A 24,981-nucleotide genomic window follows, 5' to 3' on the forward strand; every position below is an offset into this window, starting at 1 on the left:
AAGTAGAGGAAGATGGGCACGGGATGTTAGACCAGGGCCAGTCTTCCTCAGCAAAAAGAGGAGGATTGGCGGCAGATGTTAGCTCAGAGCTAATCTTCCTCAAAAAAGAAAAGTGCAGAACAGTATGGATAATAAAATCTAATATAATAAAATACATGCATATACGCGTCTACCAGCCATTGTTACGGTGTGTCTATCTGGTGGTGGCGGTACAAAGCCTTTCCCGTTATATCTCCTGACTGTTGGGAGAGGTGTCTACCCACGGCCCTGAGCATCCTGGCGCAACTTGCTGATAAGCCAAGAATGAAGGTCCTGACCACTCTATATCCAGGCTATTTCTCAGGGTGGTGAGGGATGAAGTAATGCCTCCCTTCAGGACAAAGAGTAGGCTTGCTTACCACCTGCTTGAAAGAGGGAGTCCCCCAAGCTCAGTGTTCCTCGCCTGCAGGACAAGCCCCTCTGTGTCGCCCCTGTGAGACTTGAGGGCAGGGAGAATTGATGCAAACATAACATTCGTACTGCTCTTGCTGTGTGGTGAGTAATGGTGTCCTGCCTCCCTGGCCTGTGGTCTCACATCTTTGTGTCAGACTAACTCATTGGCTTGTGTGTGGGCACGAGCCCGGGCCCCGACGCTGGTGTGTTTCAGTATTCCATCACGCACATGTATTATCACTTTTACAATACAAAAATCAGTTCGTTGGTTTTTTTTAAGGAAAGGCAAAAAACGAAATAAAACAAAACCAAAAAACCACACATGCACCAAAAGTCATAGCTTACAAATTAGAAGAAAGTCAGAAAACAGCAGCCATCCAAAAAAGACAATGAACTACTCATATTTATCCAAAGAAACTTGGTTAATTTCAGACTGTTTCCATCTTTCTAGTCTGTTGGATTGGGAACTGTCTTTCCAGACTGTTTTCCATAGAGGTTCCCACATCTTTATTAGTCTTCTACAAAAATAAGATCATAGTGTATGCACTGTTTAATTACCACCTTCACTTAGTTAAGCAGCTCACAGCTGGGGGCCATTGTGGTGACCCCCAGCTCCTTGAGAAGTCCTGAAGAACTCAGCAGGGATCACATGCAGCCTGCAAAGGCTTTCACTGCCCCCAGCCAGAGTCGGGGGCTTCCTCTTGCACTGGGACTTCCGGGGAACTTTTGGGGCAGTGCCACCTTGGGTCTTGGCCTAACAGCTTGGGGATGGCAAATGCAAAGGAAACCACTCTCCCCTCCCATCTCCTCCCCCACACCCCCTAGTTTTCAAGCATACATTCTCATCACCCCTGTTCTGACCCACCCTCACCCCTTGCAATTCCATTCCCCAGCTAAGACCCAGGAATCCGCATTCCAGACCCCCCCACCCCCACCTGCCTCAGCTGGGACCCCAGAGCCCCTGGCACCATCTCAGACCCCGGAAAGAGATAGTAATGGTGCTCTCATCGTATGGCAGCTGTGGGAGCAGGGCGGGTAGAGCAGGATGCTAGGGTGGGGTGGGGTGGGTGGAGCCAGGGCCACTTCCTTTACCCTTGGGGCCCTGTCTCCCCACTCCTGCCCTAGCCTCAGAAAGAGTTGGAGCGACCTGGCCCCAGCCCTGTGCTCTTATCAAGTGAGCTGGTAAGTGGGTCCAGCTTGGTGGGGCAAGGGCTTCAGCAAACCTGGGAATGTGCCTATGGCTTGGAAAGACCCTGATAGGTGATGGGAAAAGAGGATCAGGAGCCACCAGGGCTGAACAGGGTCAGGGAAGGCCAGAAGAGGTGGCCATTGCTGGGGTCCAAGCTGTCAAGGCCTAAATTGGGGCCATGGGATAGAATTGATGGGGGAGCTGCCAGCATCTGTTCCCTTGTTATTTCTGATAATGGTAAAAAGCAAGGGTGGAAAAAGCCGTTAAACCTCAAGTTGGGCCCGGCAGTTGGCAGGGAAGTGGGCAGGAGGGGAGAGCCCGGCTAGATCCTCCCCCAGGTCCTTGCGTGTTCTATTTCTCCAACTTCCTCACCCTCAGGTCCAAACTCCTGCTCATGCCTGTTGCTGTGAAAATGATCCTGCTTCTCCTCCTCCTTGGGGGCCTCTGGACTCAAGAGGTGAACTCTCTGGAGACTACAACTACTTTGCAGACATCTGCACCCAGACAGTCTTCTGTTTCTTTGGCCTCAGATAACACAGAGGCCCCAAAACTCAACTCAGTGACCTCCAACACTACAGTAACGAGGGACCCAGATGAAGGTGACGGCACCAGGCATGAGAGCTCTCCTCTTTCCTCAACTCCCTATACAGTCAATGAAGTATCCTCTCCTGAGACTTCCATTGCTGCCACCAGTGGCCTCTCTGTACCTGAGCCAACAACCTCCGATGAAGTTTCCACCAAAAAGTCATCAACGCTCCTGGAAATCTCTAATGCAGCCAGTAACCCTGCTGTCTCAGCAATGAACTCTCTGGGATTCCATGCTACGACAGATGGAACCACAGTAACTAGCTTCCTGGAGACCTTCAGTGGGACCAGTAGACTCCCTGTCATGGCAACTATCCCTCTAGAGACCTCCAGTGTACCCAGTGCTTCCCCTGTCACCATAGCAACTAGCTCTCTGGAGATATCTAGTGTGATCAATGGAGCCCCTGTCACCATGAAAACTAGCTCTCTGGTGACCTCCAGTGTGACCAGTGGACCCCCTGTCACCACAGCAGCTAGCTCTCTGAAGATATCTGATGTGATCAGTGGAGCTCCTGTCACCATGAACACTAGCTCTCTGGTGACCCCCAGTGTGACCAGAGGACCCCATGTCACCATGGCAACTAGCTCTCTGGAGACCTCCAAGGAAACCAGTGGACTTCCTGTCACCACGACAACTAGGTCTCTGGAGACCTACAAGGGGACCAGTGACACCAGCAACATCAGGGTAAAAAGATCCACCACGACTACCCCAAAGACCTCCACAAGCACACGCAGTAGCACCCCGCCAATTTCAAGTCAGGGAAAAAATGGCACCCTGCTGGTGGCTGCGCTTGTGGCCCTGCTGGTGGTCATTGTCCTCATGGCACTACTTGTGCTGTGGCACCAGCGGCGGAAGCGGAGGACAGGGGAGCTGATGCTGAGCAGCAGTGGAAAGCGCAATGGGGTGATGGATGCCTGGGCTGGGCTAGCCCGGGTGAATGATGAGGAGGCCATGACAGCAACAGCAGGAGTATCTGAGGGGGACAAGGGCTCTGTGGCCCCCGAAGGGGAGGGATCTAGCCGGCGGCCCACACTCACCACTTTCTTCGGTAGGAAGAAGTCTCATCAGGGCTCCTTGGCACTGGAGGAGCTCCAGGCTGGGTCAGCCTGCAGCCTAAAGGGAGAGGAGGAGCCACTGGTGGGCAGCGAAGATGGGGCTGTGGAGGCCCCCACTTCTGATGGGCAGAAGCAGGAGTTGTAGAAACCTCTTAGAGCTTGCAAATAACAAGACCGGAGGCCAGAATCATTTGAGCTTTCATCACCTTCCCTCCTATCATCACTTCCAAGCCACTGTCACCCAGCGTCCTCTGGATTTTCACCCAGCATCTTCACGCTGAATCCTCATCCAGCTTCTTGACCCTGGACCTTCCAGCCAGCATCCACAGCCAGCATCTGAACCACCACCTACGTCAGGGCCTACACCCACGGAATGTGCAAACCTGCCTCATCAACCACTACTTCTCCCAATCGCCTTTTCTCCATGTTTTTGTCTCTGAAACCAGCAGTTGAGTTTCCATTATGCCAAACTTCCTTGACCTATGATTTCTCAGAGGATTCCCCAGGGGTACCAGAGTCTGGGAAGAAGAAGGAAATGACAACCCAGCAAACTCTCTTCTAGGATTACTCTGGAAAGTGCATTTGGCCCCATAGGTTAGGACAGTCCTACTGGGTCAGCTCATGAACCTCCTTTAACCCTGGCCCCCAGTGCTCTGTGCCACGCCAGTCTGGAGCATGGGCTGAGTGGCATCTCTAGGTGTGCTCTCGGATGTGCCTGTGAGAGCGCGTGGACTCTAGGCTTGCCCACAGCCCAAGCCACCACACTCTCCCCCACCTATGGACTGAGGCAACCAGAGGCTTCAGCTATTTCTCCTCCCAAGGGCAGAGGTAAGAAGAGTTTCTGGGCAGGTCTAGTTCTCAGAAGCCCCAGCACCTGCATGTGTCCGTTCATGGGTGCAGTCTGTGCACAAGAGGCAAGGATTTAGCGATGTTTGTGAAGGGCAGTGGTGAGTACAGACGGTATGGGGGAGGGGGCAGGAAGGGCTGCAGAGGCTGAGCAGTTGCTGACTTGAGGAACTCCTGAGAAAGCATGTGCCGCATCCTTGCTCAGCTGGGGTAGAAGTAGCGCATTTAACTCTGTCTGCAGCCCAATAAAGAATGCCAGTTTGACAGAAAGACTGCATGTGTGACCTGAGTGTGGCTCTTCAGCTCAGCCGCTATGTCCCTCCCTCAAACCTCCCCCACCCCAGCACCCACAAGAGGGGAGACCCAATAGCAGGGTCTTTCTGACGCTGTGACATGTTTAATCTGTTTGTCTATATCTCCTCTTCCGTTCTCTAAGGCGAATCAGTGAGTGAGCTAAATGAGAAGCAGTGACAGGCTTGCAGAACCAGACACTTCCATATTCCATATTCCATATTCCAGGCTCTGGGATGGAGAGAACAAGACCCAACTGCGCTGTCTCTGAGCCCAGCCCGGGCCAGAGCCCAGGGGGCCACAGGGGCCATTGGCAGTTGGTGTTTCCTCAAGGCAAAGAGGAAATTTGCAAAGAGGAAGTTATTGAGTCAGAGGGTGCAGTGGCCAAGAGCAGACAGACTGACCTACAAAAAGAGAGGCCAATGGGAACTGCATGAGTGTGACTGCCGTGTGGCCTGGACTGGTGGGGAGGCAGGAGAGAGGCGAAGGGCCCAAGTGAGTCCGTTCATGGTGGGGGATGAGGGACAGAAGAGGCAGAAAGTGGCCACAGATCCACCTGGCCACCATGCAGTTGTGCCACCTGTGCCTGGTCTGTGGGACAGGCTGAGCTGGTGTGAAAGTCTAGCTCTCACCAGCCAGGCTAGGCACCCACGGGGCATGTGTGGGCACCTTTTCCCACTTCTCACAAGGCACTGTTAGGGCTAACTGTGGCCTCGGCATAGCACAAGTGAGTTCCAAATGTCCCTTGTGGACACCACAAGTGTTGTCTTAGATTTGTCAGACCAAGTGCCCTAATTTCAGGCATAGAAAATATTGTTGCTGATCTCAGAGGCCATCAGCTCCTCCTTTCCCCCTCAATAGATGCATGCAGTCATTTTCTGAACTATGACTGGCTTCTGGGTCCTGGGCGAATCCTGAAGGAAATGGGGTGGGAGTGGGTAAGGCATCCATTAGGGGTCTCATAGCCCGGAAAATATCAAAATATGTGAAAAGTGTTCAAATAGAGGCACCAAAAAAATTTTATGAGTGCATCGACAGAAAGGAGTGCCGGGGTGGCCTGGTGGCACAGCGGATAATTTTGTGCGCTCTGCTTTGTGCTCGGGGTTCACTGGTTCTGATCCTACACGTGGAGCTATGTACCATTTGTCAAGCCATGCTGTGGTGGGCGTCCCACATATAAAGTAGAGGAAGATGGGCACGGATGTTAGCTCAGGGCCAATCTTCCTCAAAAAAAAAAAAAAAGAGAAGGGAGTGCTGCACTGCTCCTGGGGATAGGGTAGGAGGCTGCCCCCAAGAGTTTAAGTTGCACAGGGTCTTTGTCATATTCACTGATGTGCTGGTGGCTGTGGTGCCTGGCATGGAGAAGGTCCTCAGTAAATTTTCCTATGAATGAATGAATGAACGGAGATGACTCCTCAGAGATTCTGGAGGCTGAGAAGGACTTTGTCAGGCTGAAAGGGGGGCAGGGCACCCTCATTGGAGGGGATTTGCGTAGGCCCAGTGAGGAAAGAACAAGCAATTCAATGTAGATTCTTCTTTGAACAAACACAGAATGGATGCCTTTCAATTCTCTAGAGGGAAAAAAAGCAAAGAAATCAGTAGATTTTGTAAGACCAAAAGGAAAAATAAAAGGCCAGAGAGAAACAATAAGGAAATGTAAAATATGGTGAGGACCAAACATATTAGTTATGAAAATAATTGTAAATGGCTTATTAAACTTATTGTAGTTGCTAAAAGTCATGCTTTCAAAAACTATTTAATGACTTTGAAAAATGTCTACAATATAATGTTAAGTGGGAAAAAAGCTAGTTAGTTACTAATCTACAAATCCATATGATTCTAGTTTTGTAATAAAAATGCAAAACCTTAGACTTTTATAGAAAAAAAGATTTGAAGGAAATATCCCAAATGTTTATTGTGATTGTCTGTAAGGTAATAGGTATACAGGTGATTTTTATTTTTTTATCTTGCTTATACTTCTCTGTATTTTCCAAATTTTATAAAATAAATATCTACCACTTTTACAATCAGAAAAAATATTAACAAAAGTATTAACGGGGGTGTGTGTCCGGTTCCAGGAGGGATGTGGGACATGAGGATGGAAAGGCAGATGGGAGCCATGCTATGAGAGCTCCAGAGTTTGAATTCCCTTCTAACAGCAGTGGGGAAGTCAGCAAACCATGTCTGTTCTCCTCTCTTCCCGGGTCTCAGCAAGTGGTAGACACTATCATGGGGCAAAACACGTCAAAACCACCATCAAGCCCCATTCTCTCCCCTGTCCTCGCTCCCTGGATGCCAAGTTCAGCTGATTTTTCTTCCACAGCCCCTGGGCGTCTTTCCTTCTCTCCAGGCCCCATCACACCTTGCCTGATCCTGCCGAGACTTCCCTTTCAGCTTCCTTCCCCCAATCCGATCTATCCTCTGCCCATGATGGTCCCAGTGCCCCTTCTAAAAGACCACTCCGTCCAGATTACCCCTGCAGCCCCCAAGGCCATCAGGATAGAGCCCACCTTCCTTAGCTTGGAGGATAAGACCCCCTTCCAGACCTGGCCCGCCAGCTCAGGCCCTGGCCCAAATGCTCTACGCCCTCCACCCTCATCGGATTCCATGTAGGCTTCCTGAACATGCCATGTGTTTTTCTTGGTGTGTGTGTAGGAGTATAGTTGAAAATGTTTATCTTGTCTGGACAATAAAAAGTTAATTACTTGTTTTGCAAAAGTTAATTACCGGCACATTCTAGTTTCTTAAATAACACACACACAAGCATGTACAGTGAAGTATACTTCATCTTTCATTTTAAAATATATATTTCCATTCTATTCTCAAAAGCGCACATTGAGATCATGGTTACAAGTAAAGCTTTGTCATCCAAAATGAAAATTCCAGATGGAAGAAGGATTTGGACAGGGGAGGCCTTGAGAAATCTATTAATGTGGTTCACTTTTCCAGACAGGAAAAGGGCCTCCAGGCATGGTTCTAAGGACATTTCATTTCTAAAAATGGACATTTACATCTAACTTTCCTCTGCATCCCCGTTTCTGACCTTACTCACATTCAGTGTGGCAGGAAGAACCTGTGAAGGAAGGGCTAGCTGGGGGCCATAGGCAGAGTTGACCACTTGGGCTGAGGGAATGGGAAACAGACCCCATTCCTGAGCCCCAAGCTCAGCCGCTGTGCCAGAGGGCAGATCAAGCCAGGACTGTTAACAGGACAAGAGAGGAATACAATCAGAAGGTTGGAAGATTCCCAAAGTAGTAACAAAAGTAGACCCCAATCAAAACCAGAGAGAAAGCTTTCAAACTCCAAGAGGGTATTGGTGGAGGAGCCCAAACAGTGGGTGACTGTCCTGTTCTGGGGTGGCTTGGGGTAGAGCCATTAGACGTCAGAAACCCAGGATAATTTGGAGACAATCTACCTGCTCCCGACAGTGAGCTGCCAATGGGTGCCCGTGCATCTCAGCCCCCTAGGGTGGTCAGCACCTGCCTGCCTAGCTTGTGGCATCTAGACATCCAAGCTGGACCATGGCCCAGATCCCAAGAGGTGTTGGCCATAGAGAGGGTCACATAGTCTTTCCTGCACTTTTGCAAGCTCTGCCTGAAGCTAGTACACCCTCAGCTTGCCCTACAACACACACATCTTGACGTCCCGCCAAACTCCTCCTCAACAGTCAAGATTTAACTCAAATGTCACTACCTTGAGAAGCTGCCCTTGCTGCCTCCACCCCAAACATTTCTTGTCCACTCCTACAGTGCCTTATGTGACAGAACAACTGGCTGCAATTATGTGAAAGTGTAGCCCCTCCAAGTACATGTGTCACCCCTGGGGCTCCAGAGTCCATGGCCTGGCACAGAGTATCTATCTAATATGTGTTCACTGAATGGAGGGATAGATGAATTAATGAATAAACAAACCACGTTTTTTAAGTAAACGTATGACAAGATCAGATCTATCTTTTGAGCGAACCTGGCATCCAGCAGTGTGGCCCAAGATGAGAGTCATTCTAGATATAGTGGGAGTCTGGCCTAAGGTGAAAGAAGAGGTCAGATTTGAAATGTATTTATTCAGAGAATAAGACTTTTTGAAAATTACATATTATTTTATTTTATGTACTAAAAAATTCTTTTTCAGAGAATAAGATTTTAGAACTAATTGGCTGTTGAGGTGATTGGGGGGAAAATGAGATCAGACTTCAAAGTTTCTATCTTGGGAAATTGAGATGCTGACATCATTATGTGGAAATGCAGAGAGACGAGCAGTTTTGGGGGAAAACAAAATGAGCTCATTTTTAGAACTGTCTGGAGGGACATTTTGGAGATGGTTAGAGTAGAGACCTGGAACTTGGGAGGGAGGTCAGAACTGTTGTAGTGTAAGCCCTGACAATTGTTGTTTTTTTCTTTTTTGTAATGCAAGAGCCTGACTTAAGCTTTGATTGCCAAGGCATTCACTTCAAAGAGACATCCACTTCAAAGAGGGCTATCTCAAATAAACAGGCTGCCAGTCACACAACCAGATAAAGAACCAGGCCACCTCCGCCCACTGAGGCTCCTTTGTTTTAGAGGTCTCGGTTAATTTCAATAACTGATCATCAGGTGCTGTTTTTTTTTCTCTTCCTGTGCTTTAAATTCCCGCTCTTACGTTTTAAATGCACCAATAAAGAGTGAGCCCACAAAACCCTAGGCCTCCACCTTCAACTTCAGTAAAAGCAGGACCCTGGACCTCTGCATTCTTTCTCTCTCCCCTCACAACCTTGCTGTGTGGTCCCAGGTGTGCTATGTAATTTCCAGGTCTTGTAAGTAATAAACCTTTATTTTTTCAAAGTTTCCTGATGGTTATTGCTAAAGGACATCTTGCAATCATACTAAGAACCACAGGGGGTGGTCCAGCCACGACATTGCTTATTGATGGGCTGAGACTGACACAAAACAGCTGGAGATATAGATTTAAGAGTCATCTGATTTAGATAGCAATTTAAATAATGGTGTAGGTGGATAAACGCATAAACTGTATCATTTACTGTGTAGAATGAGAAAGGAGAGAGCTGTGGAGAGAAACTTAGTATGTTAGTCAGGGCAGGCTAACTGCTATAACAAACAACCCCAAAATCTCAGGGGTATAACTCAAGAGAAGTTTTTCCCTTGCTTATGTAACAGTTCAATGCTGGCATTTGGAGGGTGACTTCCCATAAGGTCGTTCAGGGACACAGCGCCCATTCTGTGGCTCTGTCAATTTCTAGGGAGGAGGGAGTGGAGGGGGTCATGGGAAGACTTTCATGGGCCAGGTCTGGAATTGACATGTATTACTTTTGTCCACCTCCCATTGGACAGAATTCTGTCATGTGGTAGCTTCAGTGCAAAGGAAGCTGGGAAATGTAGTTTAGCTGTGTGCCCAGGAGAAAAAGAGAAACAATCCTGTCACACTGAGGGAACACCATAATTTGAGGGTTGGATGTAGGAAGAAGGACCTGCAAGAGGCAGGAAAGAGCCTTTAAGAGAGAATCAAGAGAAAATGATGTCTAGGAAAGAAAGGGAGAACACAGTTTGGCGAATGGCTGTCAAGAGCAGTCCCGGACTAGAGGGAGGCGAGCAAGGCGCCGAGGTGCAAAACGGAAGCTCAGAGAGAGGCCTCCTTAAATTTTGCACCCCAGGAGCCCTGCTTGCCTCACCTGAGTCCCATTTCTGGCAAGGTCACCTGCTGCAGAGAAAGAAATGGAGGAAGGCTGGGAAGATGCCAGCGGATTTGGCAGGCAGTCACTCCGGCAAGCAAAGTTTCCCAGGAAGAAATGGAATCTTCGGCAGTTGGACGGGTACTTGCCTGACATCCCAGTACAGGTTACTGGCAGCCTCCCAGTTTTCCCCTTCAGAAGTCCGGTTCTGATCTGCTTGTGCCCTTAAAGTACCTTGGGAAGAGGGAAGGGAAGAGAAGCGGACATTTGTCGAGTTTCTACTCTGTGTAACTCGCAGAGTTTTCTCACTTGATTCTCGGTTGAACCTACGAGGTAGGTCTTATCTGACGTCACAGCTAAGGAAACTGAGGCGCAGAACAAGGTGCTTGAGATAAAAAGGATAGAATTAGGATTTTCCCAGCCTACCATCAAAGAGGCTTTCCAGCCCCCACAAGGGAGCACATTCTTACTTTTACAGCCTCATACGCTGGGGCAGGACTGAGGAGGGCTGGGGATATGGTGAGAACAGGGCTGCTGGCTCAGAGAGGAGAGGGCTTCCGAGTTAGGGAACTGAGAGCACTTCCTCTGACGATGGAAAGCAGATGAGGTAGGCACAGCCCCAGGGGTCCTGGAGGAGGGCAGGAGGGAGCCCCAGAGAACCTGGGAAGGGCCAGCTAGACTGGCCCCTCCTCCTCTCGTCTGGGAGCCCCACCCCCAACCCCTGGTCTCTTCAAACACTAGATCTGAGCAGTGGACACACCAGCACCGCAGCTGCGAGCTGTCATGGACCCTGAAGGTAAAGGAGCCTCCCGGACCTCTCTCGGTGTCCCTGCACCACCCTCCCGCCCTCTCCTGCTCGTCTCTCCATCCCAGCTTCTCTCAGTCCCTTATCCCGCACCCCCACCAAAAGGCTAAGTGTCCTCTGGTCTCCATCTAACTCTATTACCTCCCCCATCTCCCTCCAACCTCTCTGAACCCCAAACACTCCTTTCTGTCCCCTAAAGGCCTCTTCTCACCCTTCTTTCTCCTTCTATGTTGGGTCCCCAGTGAGCTCTGTGGGAAGAAAGGGGCTTGAGCCCCAGGAAAGGTCAGGGGTGGCCCGGAGGAGGGTGCGCCTCCTGGGGGCTAAGGGGACAGGTAGTGGGAGGCTGGATGAGGAGTAGCTCTGGACTTTGCCTCTGGCTGGCAGCTCAGCAAGAGCAGAGGCAAAGTCCTGTCCATCTGAGCAGGGCGGGGGAGGGGGCTTGAGTCCGATGATTCTCTGCCAGGCATGAGGGATGAGGTCGCTGAGGAGGCAGTATGCAGAATGATAGGGGCCAGGCTCTGGAATCAACAGGCTCCTGTTTGAATCTCGGCTGCGCCAGGAACAGGCTGTGTGGCCTTGGGCAAGTCACCTGACTTCTCAAAGCCTCATTTCCTTGCATCTGTAAAATGACTCTAACAGTTCCCTACTCACAAGGTTGTGGGGAGAACAAATGACAGGATGCACGGAAGATGCCCAGCTAGTGCCTGGAGCACAGGAGGCCCCTCCTTGAGTTCTCTGCATTTTCACTTTCCCTTCCCTGGGCTTCTTCCTGAGCTCCCACTTCCCTCTCCCAGTTTGGGGCTTCTGCTGGCCCCACGCACTCGGCCCCTCTGTCTTGGCCATGGAACCAGCTCTTAGGTGCCCAAACCAGTTCTTGGTTTAGCAATGACCTCAGAGTCAAAGCGTGGGTTCAAATCCCATCCCAGCAGCCTGCTAGCTGTGTAACCTCAGACAAGATGCTTAGCCTTGCTGTGCTTTCCTCATTGGTTTCCTCATTGATAAAGTAAGAACAGTGCCTTCTCCTTGGGTTGTGGTGAGGGTTAAATAGAGAGTATGTGTGAAGTGCCTGCACACAGAAACCCCTCAGCGGTGATTTATGCTGGTGACATAGTTGATTCCTCACATCTTTCTCTCCAGCTCTGAGCCCTCCCCAGGTTCCAGTTCCATTTTTGGAAGCCCTGTGGGTCCATCTCCACCTGGACATCTCCCTATGCTAAACTCAAAGTCTTTCCCCTACACCAGCGCCATTTCTCTTCATGCCTCACCATCCTCCTGCTCAGACTGGAAACCTCAGGGTCACCTTAGCTGCTCGCACCCCAATATCCAGACAGTTGCCACATCCTATGGACTTACCTTCACAGTGTCACCTGAGTCTCTTCCCTCTCTGTTCCCACCACCCTCTGGGGAGCAGCCTGGTCGAGGCTGCCATTGTGTCGCTGCCTTTATGTGCATGACAAGGCAGGATGTTTAACTCTGGGCCAAGCCAGAAGGGTTGGCACCGGTATCACTACCACACAGGATTAAGCCAGGTGGAGTAGACACGTCAAAGCTGGGAGGCAAAGCCTGGGGAGGTGGAATAAAGAAGGGACAAGGACAGAGTTGAGGCAGAAGCAGATGGCAGGCTGGTGGGCAAAGGCCGAGCAGTCAGCCTTGGCCAGGGTGTGAGGGGTGAGGCCAGGGCAGGAAGTCTGTGGCGTGGAGGGGAGGTCGTATGCCCTTTTCTTACAGCCTGGGCAGGGCTGCCTTCCCATTACACTTCACCCTGGCTCACTGCTTTTTGCCCTGGCTGTTGCAACAGTCTCCCAACTTATATCTTTCAAGAACCCTAGACACAATCTAAATTTCAAAGTGCATTTTTGATCAGATGACCTCTGATCAAAAGTTTTAGTGATTTCCCATTGCCTATTGAACAAAACCCTAACTCTTTCCTGTCATTCAAGGACTGCTCAGTCTGGCCCCATCCTACAATGAGCCCTTTCTCTTGCTACTCTGCGTGTCTGAGATTGTGCACCTTCACCCGCACATGCTCAGTGCCTCTCACTGGCAGGCCTTCACTCTCTCCATTCTCTCTGCCTGGCACACCTTGCTCTCCTGTCCAGTGCCAACCTATTCTCAGAGCCAACCTTTCTGAGCCTTCTCCAATTGCTCTCATACCTTAAGGACAGGTCATGCCTCCCCGCCCTGAAATTCTGTAGATTGTTTTACCACCTGTGTGATGAGCAATCACTTTTGGCCCTATTTAGAGGTAATTTCTCTTCTCTAGGGAGAGAAGGGGGAAAGAAAGAACATTTATCTGGAAGCTGCCGCTAAACAGCCTCTGTCTCCATCTGGTGTTTGCCCAATGGATCAACGAATAAATAGATGGAAGAACAAAGCTGCCAGAGGCTGACCCCTGGGTTCAAAGGCACGCGGCCAGGCCTTGGCTCAGGCATCTTGTTCCCTCCTCATTGCAGCCCTGTGATTTCCTTGTGGAACTGACTCTCAGAGAGGTTAGCAAATTGCCTAAGGTCACCCACCGTGTAGGTGGTATAGACAGGATTCAAACCCAGGCATTTCTGACTCCTAATCCAGGCTGATCCTACTATGCCAGGGACAGAGCCCTGGAAGCGACTGTGGCTTGCAGAATTCTGTGAATATTAACATAGTAAACATATAATAATTTAAAGACACAACTTAGTGCTTGATTAAACGGCAGTGTGGTGGGATAGAATAAGTGAGGGGACTCTGGAGACAGCCTGCCTGGGCTTATGATTCTCCACACTTCCCTGCTATGTGGACTTTTGGGCAAGTTGCTTGCCCTTTCCGTGCCTCAGTTTCCTTATCTGTAAAATAGGGATAATAATAGCACCCCCCCCTAGGGTTGTTGTGAGGATTAAATGTGTTAATGTCTATAAAATGCTTGGAACAGTGCCTAGGAAGGACTGTAAAAGTGTCAACAGTTATTATTATTATTATTATTTTCAGGAAGATTAGCCCTGAGCTAACATCTGCCAATCCTCCTCTTTTTGCTGAGGAAGACTGGCCCTGAGCTAACATCCATGCCCATCTTCTTCCACTTTATATGTGGGACGCCTACCACAGCATGGCGTGCCAAGCAGTGTCCTGTCCGCACCCAGGATCTGAACTGGCGAACCCCGGCCACCAAAGCGGAACGTGCGCACTTAACCGCTGCGCCACCGGGCCGGCCCCTCAACAGTTATTATTACACATTATGTCATTCCAGATTCTATTATAGACAAGTGGTAGTAGACACCAGCGTTTTAAGAAAAATTTATAAAGGCAAAACCTTTAAAATTGACAACTTCTAAGTTAATTTTTTCCTGTAAATTGGGGAAACCATTATGACTTGGTTTTAGCTGGAAGACTTTGTCGGCCTCATGTACACCACTGTTGCTGCCAGCACAAGCCACGTCGTTACACATACAATGAAGAACAAAGGCTTGTTCTATTAATTTAAGTGCATTCAAAGAGCCTCCCTTTGTGTCCATCCATCAAAGGCATGAACAAGTGCGTGTCCAATTATTGAAGGAAAGAAGGGATGCAGGTTCTGATTCTGGCGAGTCCTTCCCAGCAAGGAGCCCCTGTCTAGTGAGGGCAACACAGAGACACAGTAAAAATCAGTTGACAATCTAGATGAGAATCACAAAAGTGCCAGGGGCGGGGAGGAGGTCTCCATATATTCTGTCATAATCTTCAGTTTATCTGTATCTTTTTACATTATTTGTAAAGAGAGATGTGCAGGAAATCTCCCAAGATGCTTTGGGTCCCCTCAAAAACAAAGATGCCAATTTTAATGAAATTCTAGATAACTGATTAAGAAAGCATTGCCTTGACAAGGGAAAACAGGACTGAAACAAAAAACCAACCCACTAATTGGGAAAAAATATTTGCAAGTCATATATCCAACAAAGGGTTAATCTCCATAATATATAAAGAACTCACTCAACTCAACAACAAAAAATCAAACAACCTAATCAAAAAATGGGCAGGAGACATGAACAGACATTTCTCCAAAGAAGGTATACGGATGGCCGATAGGCACATGAAAAGATGTTCATCATCACTGATCATCAGGGAAATGCAAATCAAAACTACACTAAGATATCACCTTACACCTATTAGAATGGCAAAAATAACCAAAACAAAAAGTAACAAATGTTGGAGAGGGTGTGGAGAAAAAGGAACCCTCATACACTGCTGGTAGGAGTGCAAACTGGTGCAGCCACTATGGAAAACAGTATGGAGAGTTCTCAAAAAATTAAAAATAGATATACCATATGACCCAGCCATCCCGCTATTGGGTATCTATCCTAAGAACCTGAAATCAGCAATTCCAAAAGTCCCATGCACCCCAATATTCATTGCAGCATGTTTACAACAGCCAAGACGTGGAAGCAACCTAAGTGCCCAGCAACTGATGACTGGATAAAGAAGATGTGGTATATGTATACAATGGAATACTACTCAGCCATAAAAAAGGATAAAATTGTCCCATTCACAACAACATGGATGGCCCTTGAGGGTGTATGTTAAGTGAAATAAGCCAGATAAAGACAATCTCTGTATGACTCCACTCATATGTGGAAGTTAAACATGTAGAGAAAAAGAACAGATTAGTGATTACCAGGGGAAGCGGGGGTGGGCACAAAGGGTGAAGTGGTGCACCTACAGCACGACTGACAAACAATAATGTACAACTGAAATTTCACAAGGTTGTAAACTATCATAATCTCAATAAAAAGTAAAAAAGAAAAAAGAAAGCATTGCCTTGAGAGATCAAGATTACACTCCACAGGATGAAACTATACTCTCTGAAGGCGGGCATCTTGAGAGAACGTTGACACGTCACAATTGCGAGGATGCAAAAGAGACAGGACGTTCCAGCTGCTCCCGAGGTGCAGCAGCTTCCTGGCAGGCTCTCTGAACCAGCTCTCCTCAGGCAGCTGCAAAAACAGCCCTCCCTCTCTCAAATTCCTTTCAGTAACAGCTGCTAGTTAGGAGAGCCCGCGTTTTCAAAACAACCCGCAGGAATCCCTTTTGTTGGAAATGCATGGGAGAGTTGGGGCCTAAAGAAAACCAGACGTATTTATTTATTTTTGACAAGTGGAACGTGGAGCGTGTAACATTCTGCGTCTACAATAGGCAATCAGAACAACTGATCGCAAGGATGGGGGCAAGGGAGTCTCCCTGCCCTGGAGGCAGTATCCAGCCTTGGGGAGGGAGGACCCGGGCTCACACTGATCATTTTCCAGCTTGATCATTTTCTAGCTCCGCTCTTTAGGGGATTCCCTGTTCATTTCTGAGTCTCAGTTCTCCATCTCTAAATATAAATGATATCTACCTTGAAGAAGTGCAGGAAGGACTTGTGACAATGGATAGCAAGTGCCTGGCGTACGGTAGGCACGAAGGTGTGGTAGCTATTATGCTCTTCCTGCGGTTCAGAAGCTTTCAACCCTGCCACAAATTAGAATTATGTTACCACATTCCAGACCAGTTATGTAAGAATCTCTGGGGGTGGGGCCCAGGCATTAGAGTTTGGCAAAGCTCCCCAGATAATTCCACTGTGCAGCCAAGGTTGAGAACCACGGCTCTACCATCCTGAAAAAACTTTCCTCGACCCCATCTCAGGTAAGGGCTCTCTCTCTCCCTTTATTTGTTTTTTTTTTTTTTTTTTACTTTTTTATTATAGAGAATTTCAAACATACACCAAAGTAGATAGAAAAGTATGATGCAGCCTCATGGACCCATCCATCACTCAGCCTCAGCAACCATCAACTTTTGGCCAGTCCAGCCCCATCTACACCCCTTCTACTTTCTACTTTCCAGGATTACCTTAAAGTAAAACCAGCTCTCAAATCTTTTCATACATGAACGTCTCACCATTTTATTATTTTTTTTTATTTTCTAAATGATAAGGACTTTTCTTTTTGTCACAACCACAATACAATGATCAACAGCTAAATTTTTGAAAATTTCCTTAATGTGATCAAATATCCAGTCGGCAGTCGGTTCTTCAGTGGTCTCATAAATGTTCTAATTTGCTTTCAACTTGTTTGTTTGAATTAGCATCCAAATAAGATCCGTACATTGTGATTGGTTGGTATGTATTTTCAGGTTCTTTTAATCTTTTGTTTTCTGTGCAATGTATATGTTGAAGAAATTAGGTTATCTTCTGGTAGAGTTTCCTGTGGTCAGAATTTCTCTGGTTGTGTACCCGTGGTACATTTTAACACATTCCTGTGTCCTCTGGTTTTCTTGTAAATTGGTGGTTTCAGCTAGAAGTCTGATCTGACTCTGGGTCAGCTGCTTTGGCAAGAGTACTGCCTGAGTGGCGGTGAGTTCTCCCGTCAGGGGTGCCCAGCATCTGGTTGTGTTTCTTCTTGATGTTGGCTTTTGATGCTCAATACCTGGACCTACAGGCTCAAGAGGGTTGCAGAAATGGTTCCTGCCTTTCAGCAGAGCATTGGGTCTTGTTTGTTTGTTTAAGCGGTTTTAATCAATTCAGTGATTTTTAGTAAATTTCCTGAGTTGTGCAGTCATCACCACAGACCATCTCCATTACCTCAGTGAGATCCTGTGCTGTTTAGAATTAATTCCTAGCCCCAGGCAATCACTATTCTGATGTCTGTCTCTCTCGATTTGCCTTCTCTGGACATTTCATATAAACGGAGACATACACCATGTGGTCTGGTATGAGCACTGATTCTTAACCCTCATGTGCGTCTGAGTACAGGGGGACCTCTTCCAGTGCCTGGATGCCTGGGAACCACCTCTGAAAGATTCTGATTGCGTTGATCTGAAACGGGGCTGAGCAGCAGAGAGTCTGAAAATCTCTCCATGTGATTCCAATGTGCAGCCCAGGTTGTGCAGCCCAGGTGGAGGGCCCTGCTTTCTCAACGTCTGCTGAGAGGAGTGGTCCACACCCACCACCTCCACTTCCTCACTTCCCATATACTCCCTGATCTTGACAATGCGGCTTCTGCCCCCACAGCACGGGCACTGAGACTGCTCTGGCCAAGGCCTCCCAGTTGCTAAGTCTAAGGCCCATTTTCAGCCTTCCTTCTACTTGCTTCTGCTCACACCTACTTCTGGAAACCCGCTTCTCCTTCCAGACTCCCATTCCCTTCTGATGCTGCTTCTTTTTTTTTAAGATTGGCACCTGAGCTAACATCTGTTGCCAATCTTCTTTTTTTTTTTCTTTTCTTCTTCTTCCCAAAGCCCCCCAGTACATAGTTGTATATTCTAGTTGTAGGTCCCTCTGGTTGTACTAAGTGGGACACCACCTTGGCATGGCCTGACAGGCGGTGCCATGTCCGCGCCCAGGATCTGAACCGATGAAACCCTGGGCCGCCAAAGTGGAGTGCAAGAACTTAACCACTCAGCCACAGGGCCGGCCCCCGCTGTTTCTCTTTTTGACAGCCATGCCTCTGTGGCCTTTGAATACTGCTGTTTCTCAGAGCCTCCTCTTCCCGTCCCTGGTCACTTTATGCACTGCTGTGCTCGTCCATTTATGCTGACAGCTTGAAATCTCCATTTCTTACTCCTATATCTCTCCAAACTCCAGAACCATTCTTCTACCCACCATCAGGACATGGCCATCCACATTTCCTACTGGCATCTCAACCTTAACATCTGCAAAACCAAAGTTATTCTTTTCCCCCCAGCTCTGCTGCTTATAAGCTGTGTCACCAGGGCGCGATATAGGAACATGTTTGAGATCCAGTTCCTGTACTTGTACGTGGGAATGAGCCCCTGTGGTGAGTTTCAGATGAGCGAGTGTGAGAGAGCTGTGGTGCCCATGGCAGGCACACCACAGGCACTCAGGCAGTGCAGGTTGCTGCCTTCCTCTGTCGCCATCCTCCACCCAGCCTACTTCTCCCTGAACAACTCCTATGCCAGTTTTCAGCCACCCAGGACACAAACCCAAGGCTTCTGCATCTTATTAGCTGCTAATTCCGGTAAGCCCCGCCTCAGAAACAGCTCACACATCTCCTACTCGCTCTTGCTACAGTCACCGCCCGATTCAGGGCTTCGTCAGCTTATGTCTGGCCAATCGCCTCAGCCTCCGTTTGCCTCCCAACCTGTCTGCACGTGGTGGCTGAAGTGACCCTTCTAGAACAAAATCATAGTCATATCATTCCCTTGCTTAAAATTCTGTGATAGCTCTTAGGATCTGTCCAAATTCTTCAGCCATATAGTTTCTTTCTTTTTCGCTCTGGCCTCACCTCCCGCCATTTCTCCGGTGAATCCTGCTCAGCCCTCCCTCACCTCTCTCTCTATTTTCTTGCTTTTAAGCCTCAAACACCTGCTCTTTCAGCCTGAAATGTCTTTTTCCCCCTCCGCTGCCCCCCACACCTCTGCGTGGCAAACATTAGTCATCTTTCAAGGCCACTAAAACTACCCTCCTCAGGGACATGTAGTCACTTCTCCCTCTAAGCTCCCATGACTCGTGGTGATGCCTCAGTCTTTCCTTTAGCAAACACGCCTACTACGTGCCTGAGAGTGTTCCCAGCACTTTGCAAATATTAACACACTTGATTTTCATAACAAACCAATGAGGTGATTATTCTTTTTTTTTTAAGATTTTTTAAAATTTTCCCTTTTGCTCTCCAAAGCCCCCCGGCACATAGCTGTATATTTTTAGCTGTGGATCCTTCCAGTTGTGGCATGTGTGGTACCACCACAGCGTGGCCTGCTGAGCAGTGCCATGTCCGCACCCAGGATTTGAACCGGCGAAACCCCGGGCTGCTGAAGTACAGCGTGCGAGCTTAACCACTCGGCCACAGGGCCGGCCCCAAGGTGATTATTCTCATTATCCCTGGTACAGGGGAGGCACCTAAGGCTCCTGAGAGGTTGAGTCTCTTGCCCAAGGTCACTCAGCTAAAGGTGGCAGAGCCAGCACTGGAACCCAGGCCGAGTGGCCCCAGAGTCTGGGCTCTGATTCATCCCATTGTGCAGCCTCTCTGCTTGAATAAGTGTCATTGAACACTTAGTATTAAGCTAAACAATATGAAATTACCATTATTTGACCATTTTTGACCTATAAAAGCAGCGCATTTGTGTCGTTCAGTGTCCTGGCACTTGGGATACAGCAGAAAACTCACCGGACAGACACATCTTTGCCTCCAGAGAGGAAACAACAGTAGAGTGTGACGATGGGGGAAGAACAAGGAGTCGAGTGAGTGTGTGACCTGAGTTAGCGGGTCTGTGAGAGCCCTTGCCGAGGAAGTGCTGTCTAGGAGAAGACGTGCAAGAGGAGTGAGAGGCGAAGGGGGAGTTTGGAGGTGAGGTTAAGGGAAGGGACTTCCACGCAACCTTGGAACAGCATAGGCTGAGGCCTGAAAGCCAAGAGAAAGAGCTGTCCACTCTGTCACCCAGAACTTAGTACCTGGCACAGAGCAGGTGCTCGATAAGGATTTGTCAAGAGAATAAATGCAAAACAGAAAGAAGTCAAAAGAGCTGGAGTTAATACAGTGAAAGTGAGGTTTTAAGCAGGAGAGTGGTCTGCTCGAATTTACTTTTTTATTCTTTTATTTTAAAGTCAGGTTTAATGAGTTATAATTACAGACAGTAAAATTCACCCTTTTCTGTGTACAGTTCTACGAGTCTTGATAAATGCGTCAGCCATGTTGCCGCCATCACAGACAAGATATAGAACAGTTTGACCACATCCCAAAACTCCGCTGCTGCCCCTGTGTGGCCAGCCCCTTCCTGACCCCCAGGGAGCCGCCCGTCTGTTCTCTGCTGCAATCCTTTGCTGTTTCCAGAATGTCATATGTATGGACTCAAATAGCATGTAGCCTTTTGAATCTGGCTTCTTTACTTAGAATAGTCCATTTGCAGTGCGTCCCTATCGTGTGTGTCAGTAATTGGTTCCTTTCTTTATTGCCGAGTAGAATTCTATCATATAGCCACAGTTTGTTTATCCCACGCTCACCAGTTGAAGGGTCCAAATTCATGTTAAAAAGCACCCCATCATGCTCCTAGTCTAAACGGAGCGGAGGCCTCGCATCCCTGCCATTTGCTCTCAGGTCTTTGCCTGGCTGGACTGTGAAGGGTGGAGACCAAGACTATGTCTTTGTCCTTTGACTGTTCTCGGCACCCAGCCAGGACACAGCTGGCTCTGAGTGAGGAATGGGAGCCACTTGGAGCGGTTGTGGAGGACAATGTGGAGAAGGAGGGCCACGTGCCTTCCCTGAGGACTGTGTCTGGCAGTAGGGGGTGAAAATTGGGTGCTTGGCTTTGGGGAAGAAGGGCTGGAGAAGAAGGGCCTGCAGCTGAGAACAGAGCAAGCCAGAGAGTCTGGCCTTAACTTCAACTTGGAACAAAAGTGGGGGAAACAAAACAGAACAAAACAAAAACCCCTCACATGCGGTGGAAGTGTCTCCTCCCTCCCCGGGGGAAGCTAAGTCCATCTGTGGCACGCGCCATAGAGGCTGCAGGTCTTCCCTTGACCGACAGATGGCGATATAGTACTTGTGCTTGAACGGGGCCTCTGCAGTCACCCCATTCATTCGCCAGGCCTGAGTGCTGAGTGGCCCATTAGGCGCTACACGCTGGTGGGAAGGACCTTAGAGATCACATCTGTAACTTTTATTTTACAGGTGAAGGACTCGCCCATACTCCTGAAGCTGTGTTTCTCTGAGCAGGGGCTCAGACCCAATTTCTGGGTGCTTTTCCCTTCCTGTACAGCCCCCATCTCTGGAGAGAGGACAGTTTGTGGAACCATCCGCTGTGGGAGGGGTCTGCAAGCTAGGGGGCAAAGGCAGAGGGACAGATGGCCATGACCACAAGGCCTGGCCAATCTAACTCTGCCACCCGTTTGCTGTGTGACCTCAGCCAGCTTGCCTTTCCTCTCTGGTCCTCAGTCTCCACATCTGTGAAAAGTTGAACTTCCAGCTTTAAAGTACTTGGTGGTAGAGAGAAGACTGGGATGAAAAAGACACACAGCTCACATTCTACTGGGGGCTTCAGCTCGTAAATAACTAATCCTGTGCCAGGCCAACTGGAAAGGCTGCAGGGTGCCTTTCTGGCAGTGTGCATGTCTCTTCTGGCTGGTAAATAACTGTTGACCCAGCACTAGGTTTGTCAGATAAAATACAGGACACTCAGTTGTATTTTAATTTCAGGTAACCGACAGATAACATTCTTTTGTTTGAGGAAGATTGGCCCTGAGCTAACATCTGCTGCCCATCCTCCTCTTTTTGCTGAGGAAGACGCCCTGAGCTAACATCCGTGCCCATTTTCCTCTACTTTATATGTGGGATGCCTACCCCAGCATGGCTTGCCAAGCGGTGCCATGTCCGCACCCAGGATCCGAACTGGCGAACCCCGGGCCACCAAAGCGGAACATGTGCACTTAACCGCTGCGCCACCGGGCCGACCCCAACAGATAATTTTTAAGTATAAGTATGTTCTAAATATCGCCTAGGATATATTTATACTAAAAATATCTATGATGTTTGTCAGATATTTAAATTTAATTAGGCGTCCTGCCAATCTTCCTCTTTTTTTTTCTTCTCCCCAAAGTCCCCAGTACATAGTTGCATATTCTAGTTGTGGGTCCTTCTAGTTCTGCTATGTGGGATGCCACCTCAGCATGGCTTGTTGAATGGTGCTAGGTCTGCGCCCAGGATCCGAACCAGTGAAACCCTGGGCCACCAATGCCGAGCGCGTGAACTTAACCACTGGACCATGGGGCCGGCTTCAAGCCTCCTGTATTTTTATTTGCTCAATCTGGCAACCTTGTCCAGCCCACAGGGCCCACCCAGCACCCCAGCCCCTCTCCTTGGCCCCCCAGATCTTCACCCTGATTGGCTAGTACCCAATTTGCTGGTTGTTAAATATTTTGACAATCACCCCTGACTATAAGAAAGGTAGCCAATGACCAGAAGGACCTACAACTGGAATATACAACATGTACTGGGGGTGCTTTGGGGAGAAGCAGAAGAAGAAGGAAAAAAAGAAAAGAAGATTGGCAACAGTTGTTAGCTCAGGTGCCAATGTTTAAAAAGAAAAGAAAGGCAGCCCAAATATAATGCTGTTGTCTCTCTTTCCCTCCCAGGCCTGGCACTCCTGCTGCCCCCTGCCACTCTGGCCACCCTGGTGGATGGCTGGCTCCGAGAAGACTGCCCAAGCTTCAATCATGCAGGCTTGGTCACGGGGGCAGCCCCCTCGCAGGCAGCATTGTGGGCCAAGTCCCCAGGGATACTGGCTGGGAGGCCTTTCTTTGATGCCATCTTTGCCCACGTCAACTGCCAGGTCTCTTGGCTCTTCCCCGAGGGATCAAAGCTGGTGCCTGTGGCCAAGGTGGCAGAGGTCCGGGGCCCTGCCAACTGCCTGCTGCTGGGGGAGCGGGTGGCCCTGAACATGCTGGCCCGCTGCAGTGGAGTTGCCAGTGCTGCCGCTGCGGCTGTGGAAGCTGCCAGGGGAACCGGCTGGGCCGGGCACGTGGCGGGCACGAGGAAGACCACACCAGGCTTCCGGCTGGTGGAGAAGTATGGGCTCCTAGTGGGCGGGGCCGCCTCCCACCGTTATGACCTGGGAGGGCTGGTGATGGTGAAGGACAACCACGTCATGGCAGCTGGTGGTGTGGAAAAGGTGCATGTCTGACTGAGCCCCTGCCCTGGCCCTGCTCCCACCCCGCCATCACAGCCCTTCTCCTCTACCAGAGACCCCCAACCACTCCTGGCGAATAGTGATGTCAGGAGAAGCAAGACTCCTCCACCCCTCAGACGTTCCATCTGTGAAACGAGGGGTTGGATCGCTTTCCTACCAGCGTTCTTCTTGGTATGACGTTCAGAAGCAAAGGACAAACCATGGGGAGCCAGTGTTGATGGCTTTGCGACCTTGGGCATGTCACTTTAACTCCTCAGACCTGTTTCCCATCTGTGAAAATGTTCTTGAAGACCCCTTCCAGTTTTAAGATTCTGAGTCAAATTGAACTCAGGTCCAAATGCCAAATCTTGCTGATATTTGGCCATTTTTTTGACCCACAGAGGTAGTAATTTCATGTGGTTTCACCTAATATGAAAGAAACCATCCGATGCCTGGTTTCCTCATTAACCCCAAGCTTGTTATCCATCTGGAGCCTTTCGAATGCCCGTCCCCTGTGCCCCTCACTGTGACGCTGTGCCAGGTGCCACCTGTCTCACTCTCGCCCTTCGGCTTGCCTGACAGGCGGTGCAAGGGGCCCGGCAGGCAGCCGACTTTGCCCTGAAGGTGGAAGTGGAGTGCAGCAGCCTGCAGGAGGCTGTGGAGGCGGCCGAAGCAGGTGCGGACCTCGTCTTGCTGGACAACTTCAGGCCTGAGGTGAGGCAGGGTCCGCTTCCTGGGAAGGGGCCACGTGGGTGGCTCTCACCTTCCCTTGGCTTGTGTTCCGCAGGAGCTGCACCGCACGGCGGCAGCACTGAAGGCCCGGTTCCCAGGTGTGGGCGTGGAGGCCAGCGGGGGCATCACGCTGGGCAACCTTCCTCAGTTCTGTGGGCCCCACATCGATGTCATCTCTTTGGGGATGCTGACCCAGGCTGCCCCGGCCCTCGATTTCTCCCTCAAGCTGTTTGCTGAAGGGGCCACTCCAGTGCCCTACACCCACCGGACCTAAAGCCAAAGAAGATGACCCTGCCAGTGGGATAACATAGTTCCTTGGGACCCTCAAGGTTATACGTGGCCAACAGGACATTCTCGACATTAGCCTGGGCGAAAGTCCAGGCTCTGCCACTCGCTGCTCATGTGACCTCAAAGGGCTGGCTTCATCTCTGCTCATCTCAGTTTCCTAATCTGTAAAATTAGCCTAATAAATGATCGACCTAATGAATTTCTTTCAGTGATAATTAACACATAGTAAGTGCTCAGTAAGAGTTAGAAATTGCCATATATGGTTCATCTACTCTAAGATGCACTTTTTTTTCACACATTACCTTCTCTGAAGTCCAGGTCTTTAGTCAATGGTGTCTAATGGTTACCGTCAGCCAGGCATTGGTCGTGGTCATGTAGCCATCACGGCCTGTGCATGCAGCTTGTAGATAAAATATGATAACAATCTATGTTGAGATAAGTCCAAAAGAGCTCTTTCAACAAGCTTAAAATAGGAATTGTAAGTGATAAGAAAGCATC

General features: G+C 49.2%; 2 protein-coding genes across 6 annotated transcripts; both read left to right on the forward strand.

The window, feature by feature from the left end:
* Positions 1 to 1,508: 1,508 nt before the first annotated feature.
* SPN (sialophorin) lies at positions 1,509 to 6,436 on the forward strand. The gene is made up of 2 exons (XM_005598780.3): positions 1,509 to 1,614; positions 2,000 to 6,436. Exon 2 carries the CDS (start codon positions 2,016 to 2,018, stop codon positions 3,405 to 3,407), a length of 1,392 nt encoding a protein of 463 aa, XP_005598837.2. The 5' UTR covers positions 1,509 to 1,614; positions 2,000 to 2,015; the 3' UTR covers positions 3,408 to 6,436.
* A 3,646-nt stretch (positions 6,437 to 10,082) lies between these two features.
* QPRT (quinolinate phosphoribosyltransferase) lies at positions 10,083 to 24,678 on the forward strand. Of its 5 annotated transcripts, none has more exons than XM_005598783.4 (5): positions 10,083 to 10,202; positions 10,803 to 10,857; positions 22,931 to 23,466; positions 24,046 to 24,177; positions 24,251 to 24,678. In XM_005598783.4, exons 2-5 carry the CDS (start codon positions 10,845 to 10,847, stop codon positions 24,467 to 24,469), a joined length of 900 nt encoding a protein of 299 aa, XP_005598840.2. In that variant the 5' UTR covers positions 10,083 to 10,202; positions 10,803 to 10,844; the 3' UTR covers positions 24,470 to 24,678. The 5 variants fall into 5 exon arrangements, with proteins under 5 accessions (XP_005598840.2, XP_070088044.1, XP_070088042.1 ...); XM_070231941.1 differs by lacking the exon at positions 10,083 to 10,202 and adding an exon at positions 18,531 to 18,623 and having other exon boundaries at positions 10,788 to 10,857; XM_070231942.1 differs by lacking the exons at positions 10,083 to 10,202; positions 10,803 to 10,857 and adding exons at positions 16,439 to 16,494; positions 18,531 to 18,623.
* The last annotated feature ends 303 nt before the right edge of the window (positions 24,679 to 24,981 follow it).

The sequence above is a fragment of the Equus caballus genome, chromosome 13 (assembly GCF_041296265.1).
Source record: "Equus caballus isolate H_3958 breed thoroughbred chromosome 13, TB-T2T, whole genome shotgun sequence".
NCBI classification, from domain to species: Eukaryota; Metazoa; Chordata; class Mammalia; order Perissodactyla; family Equidae; genus Equus; species Equus caballus.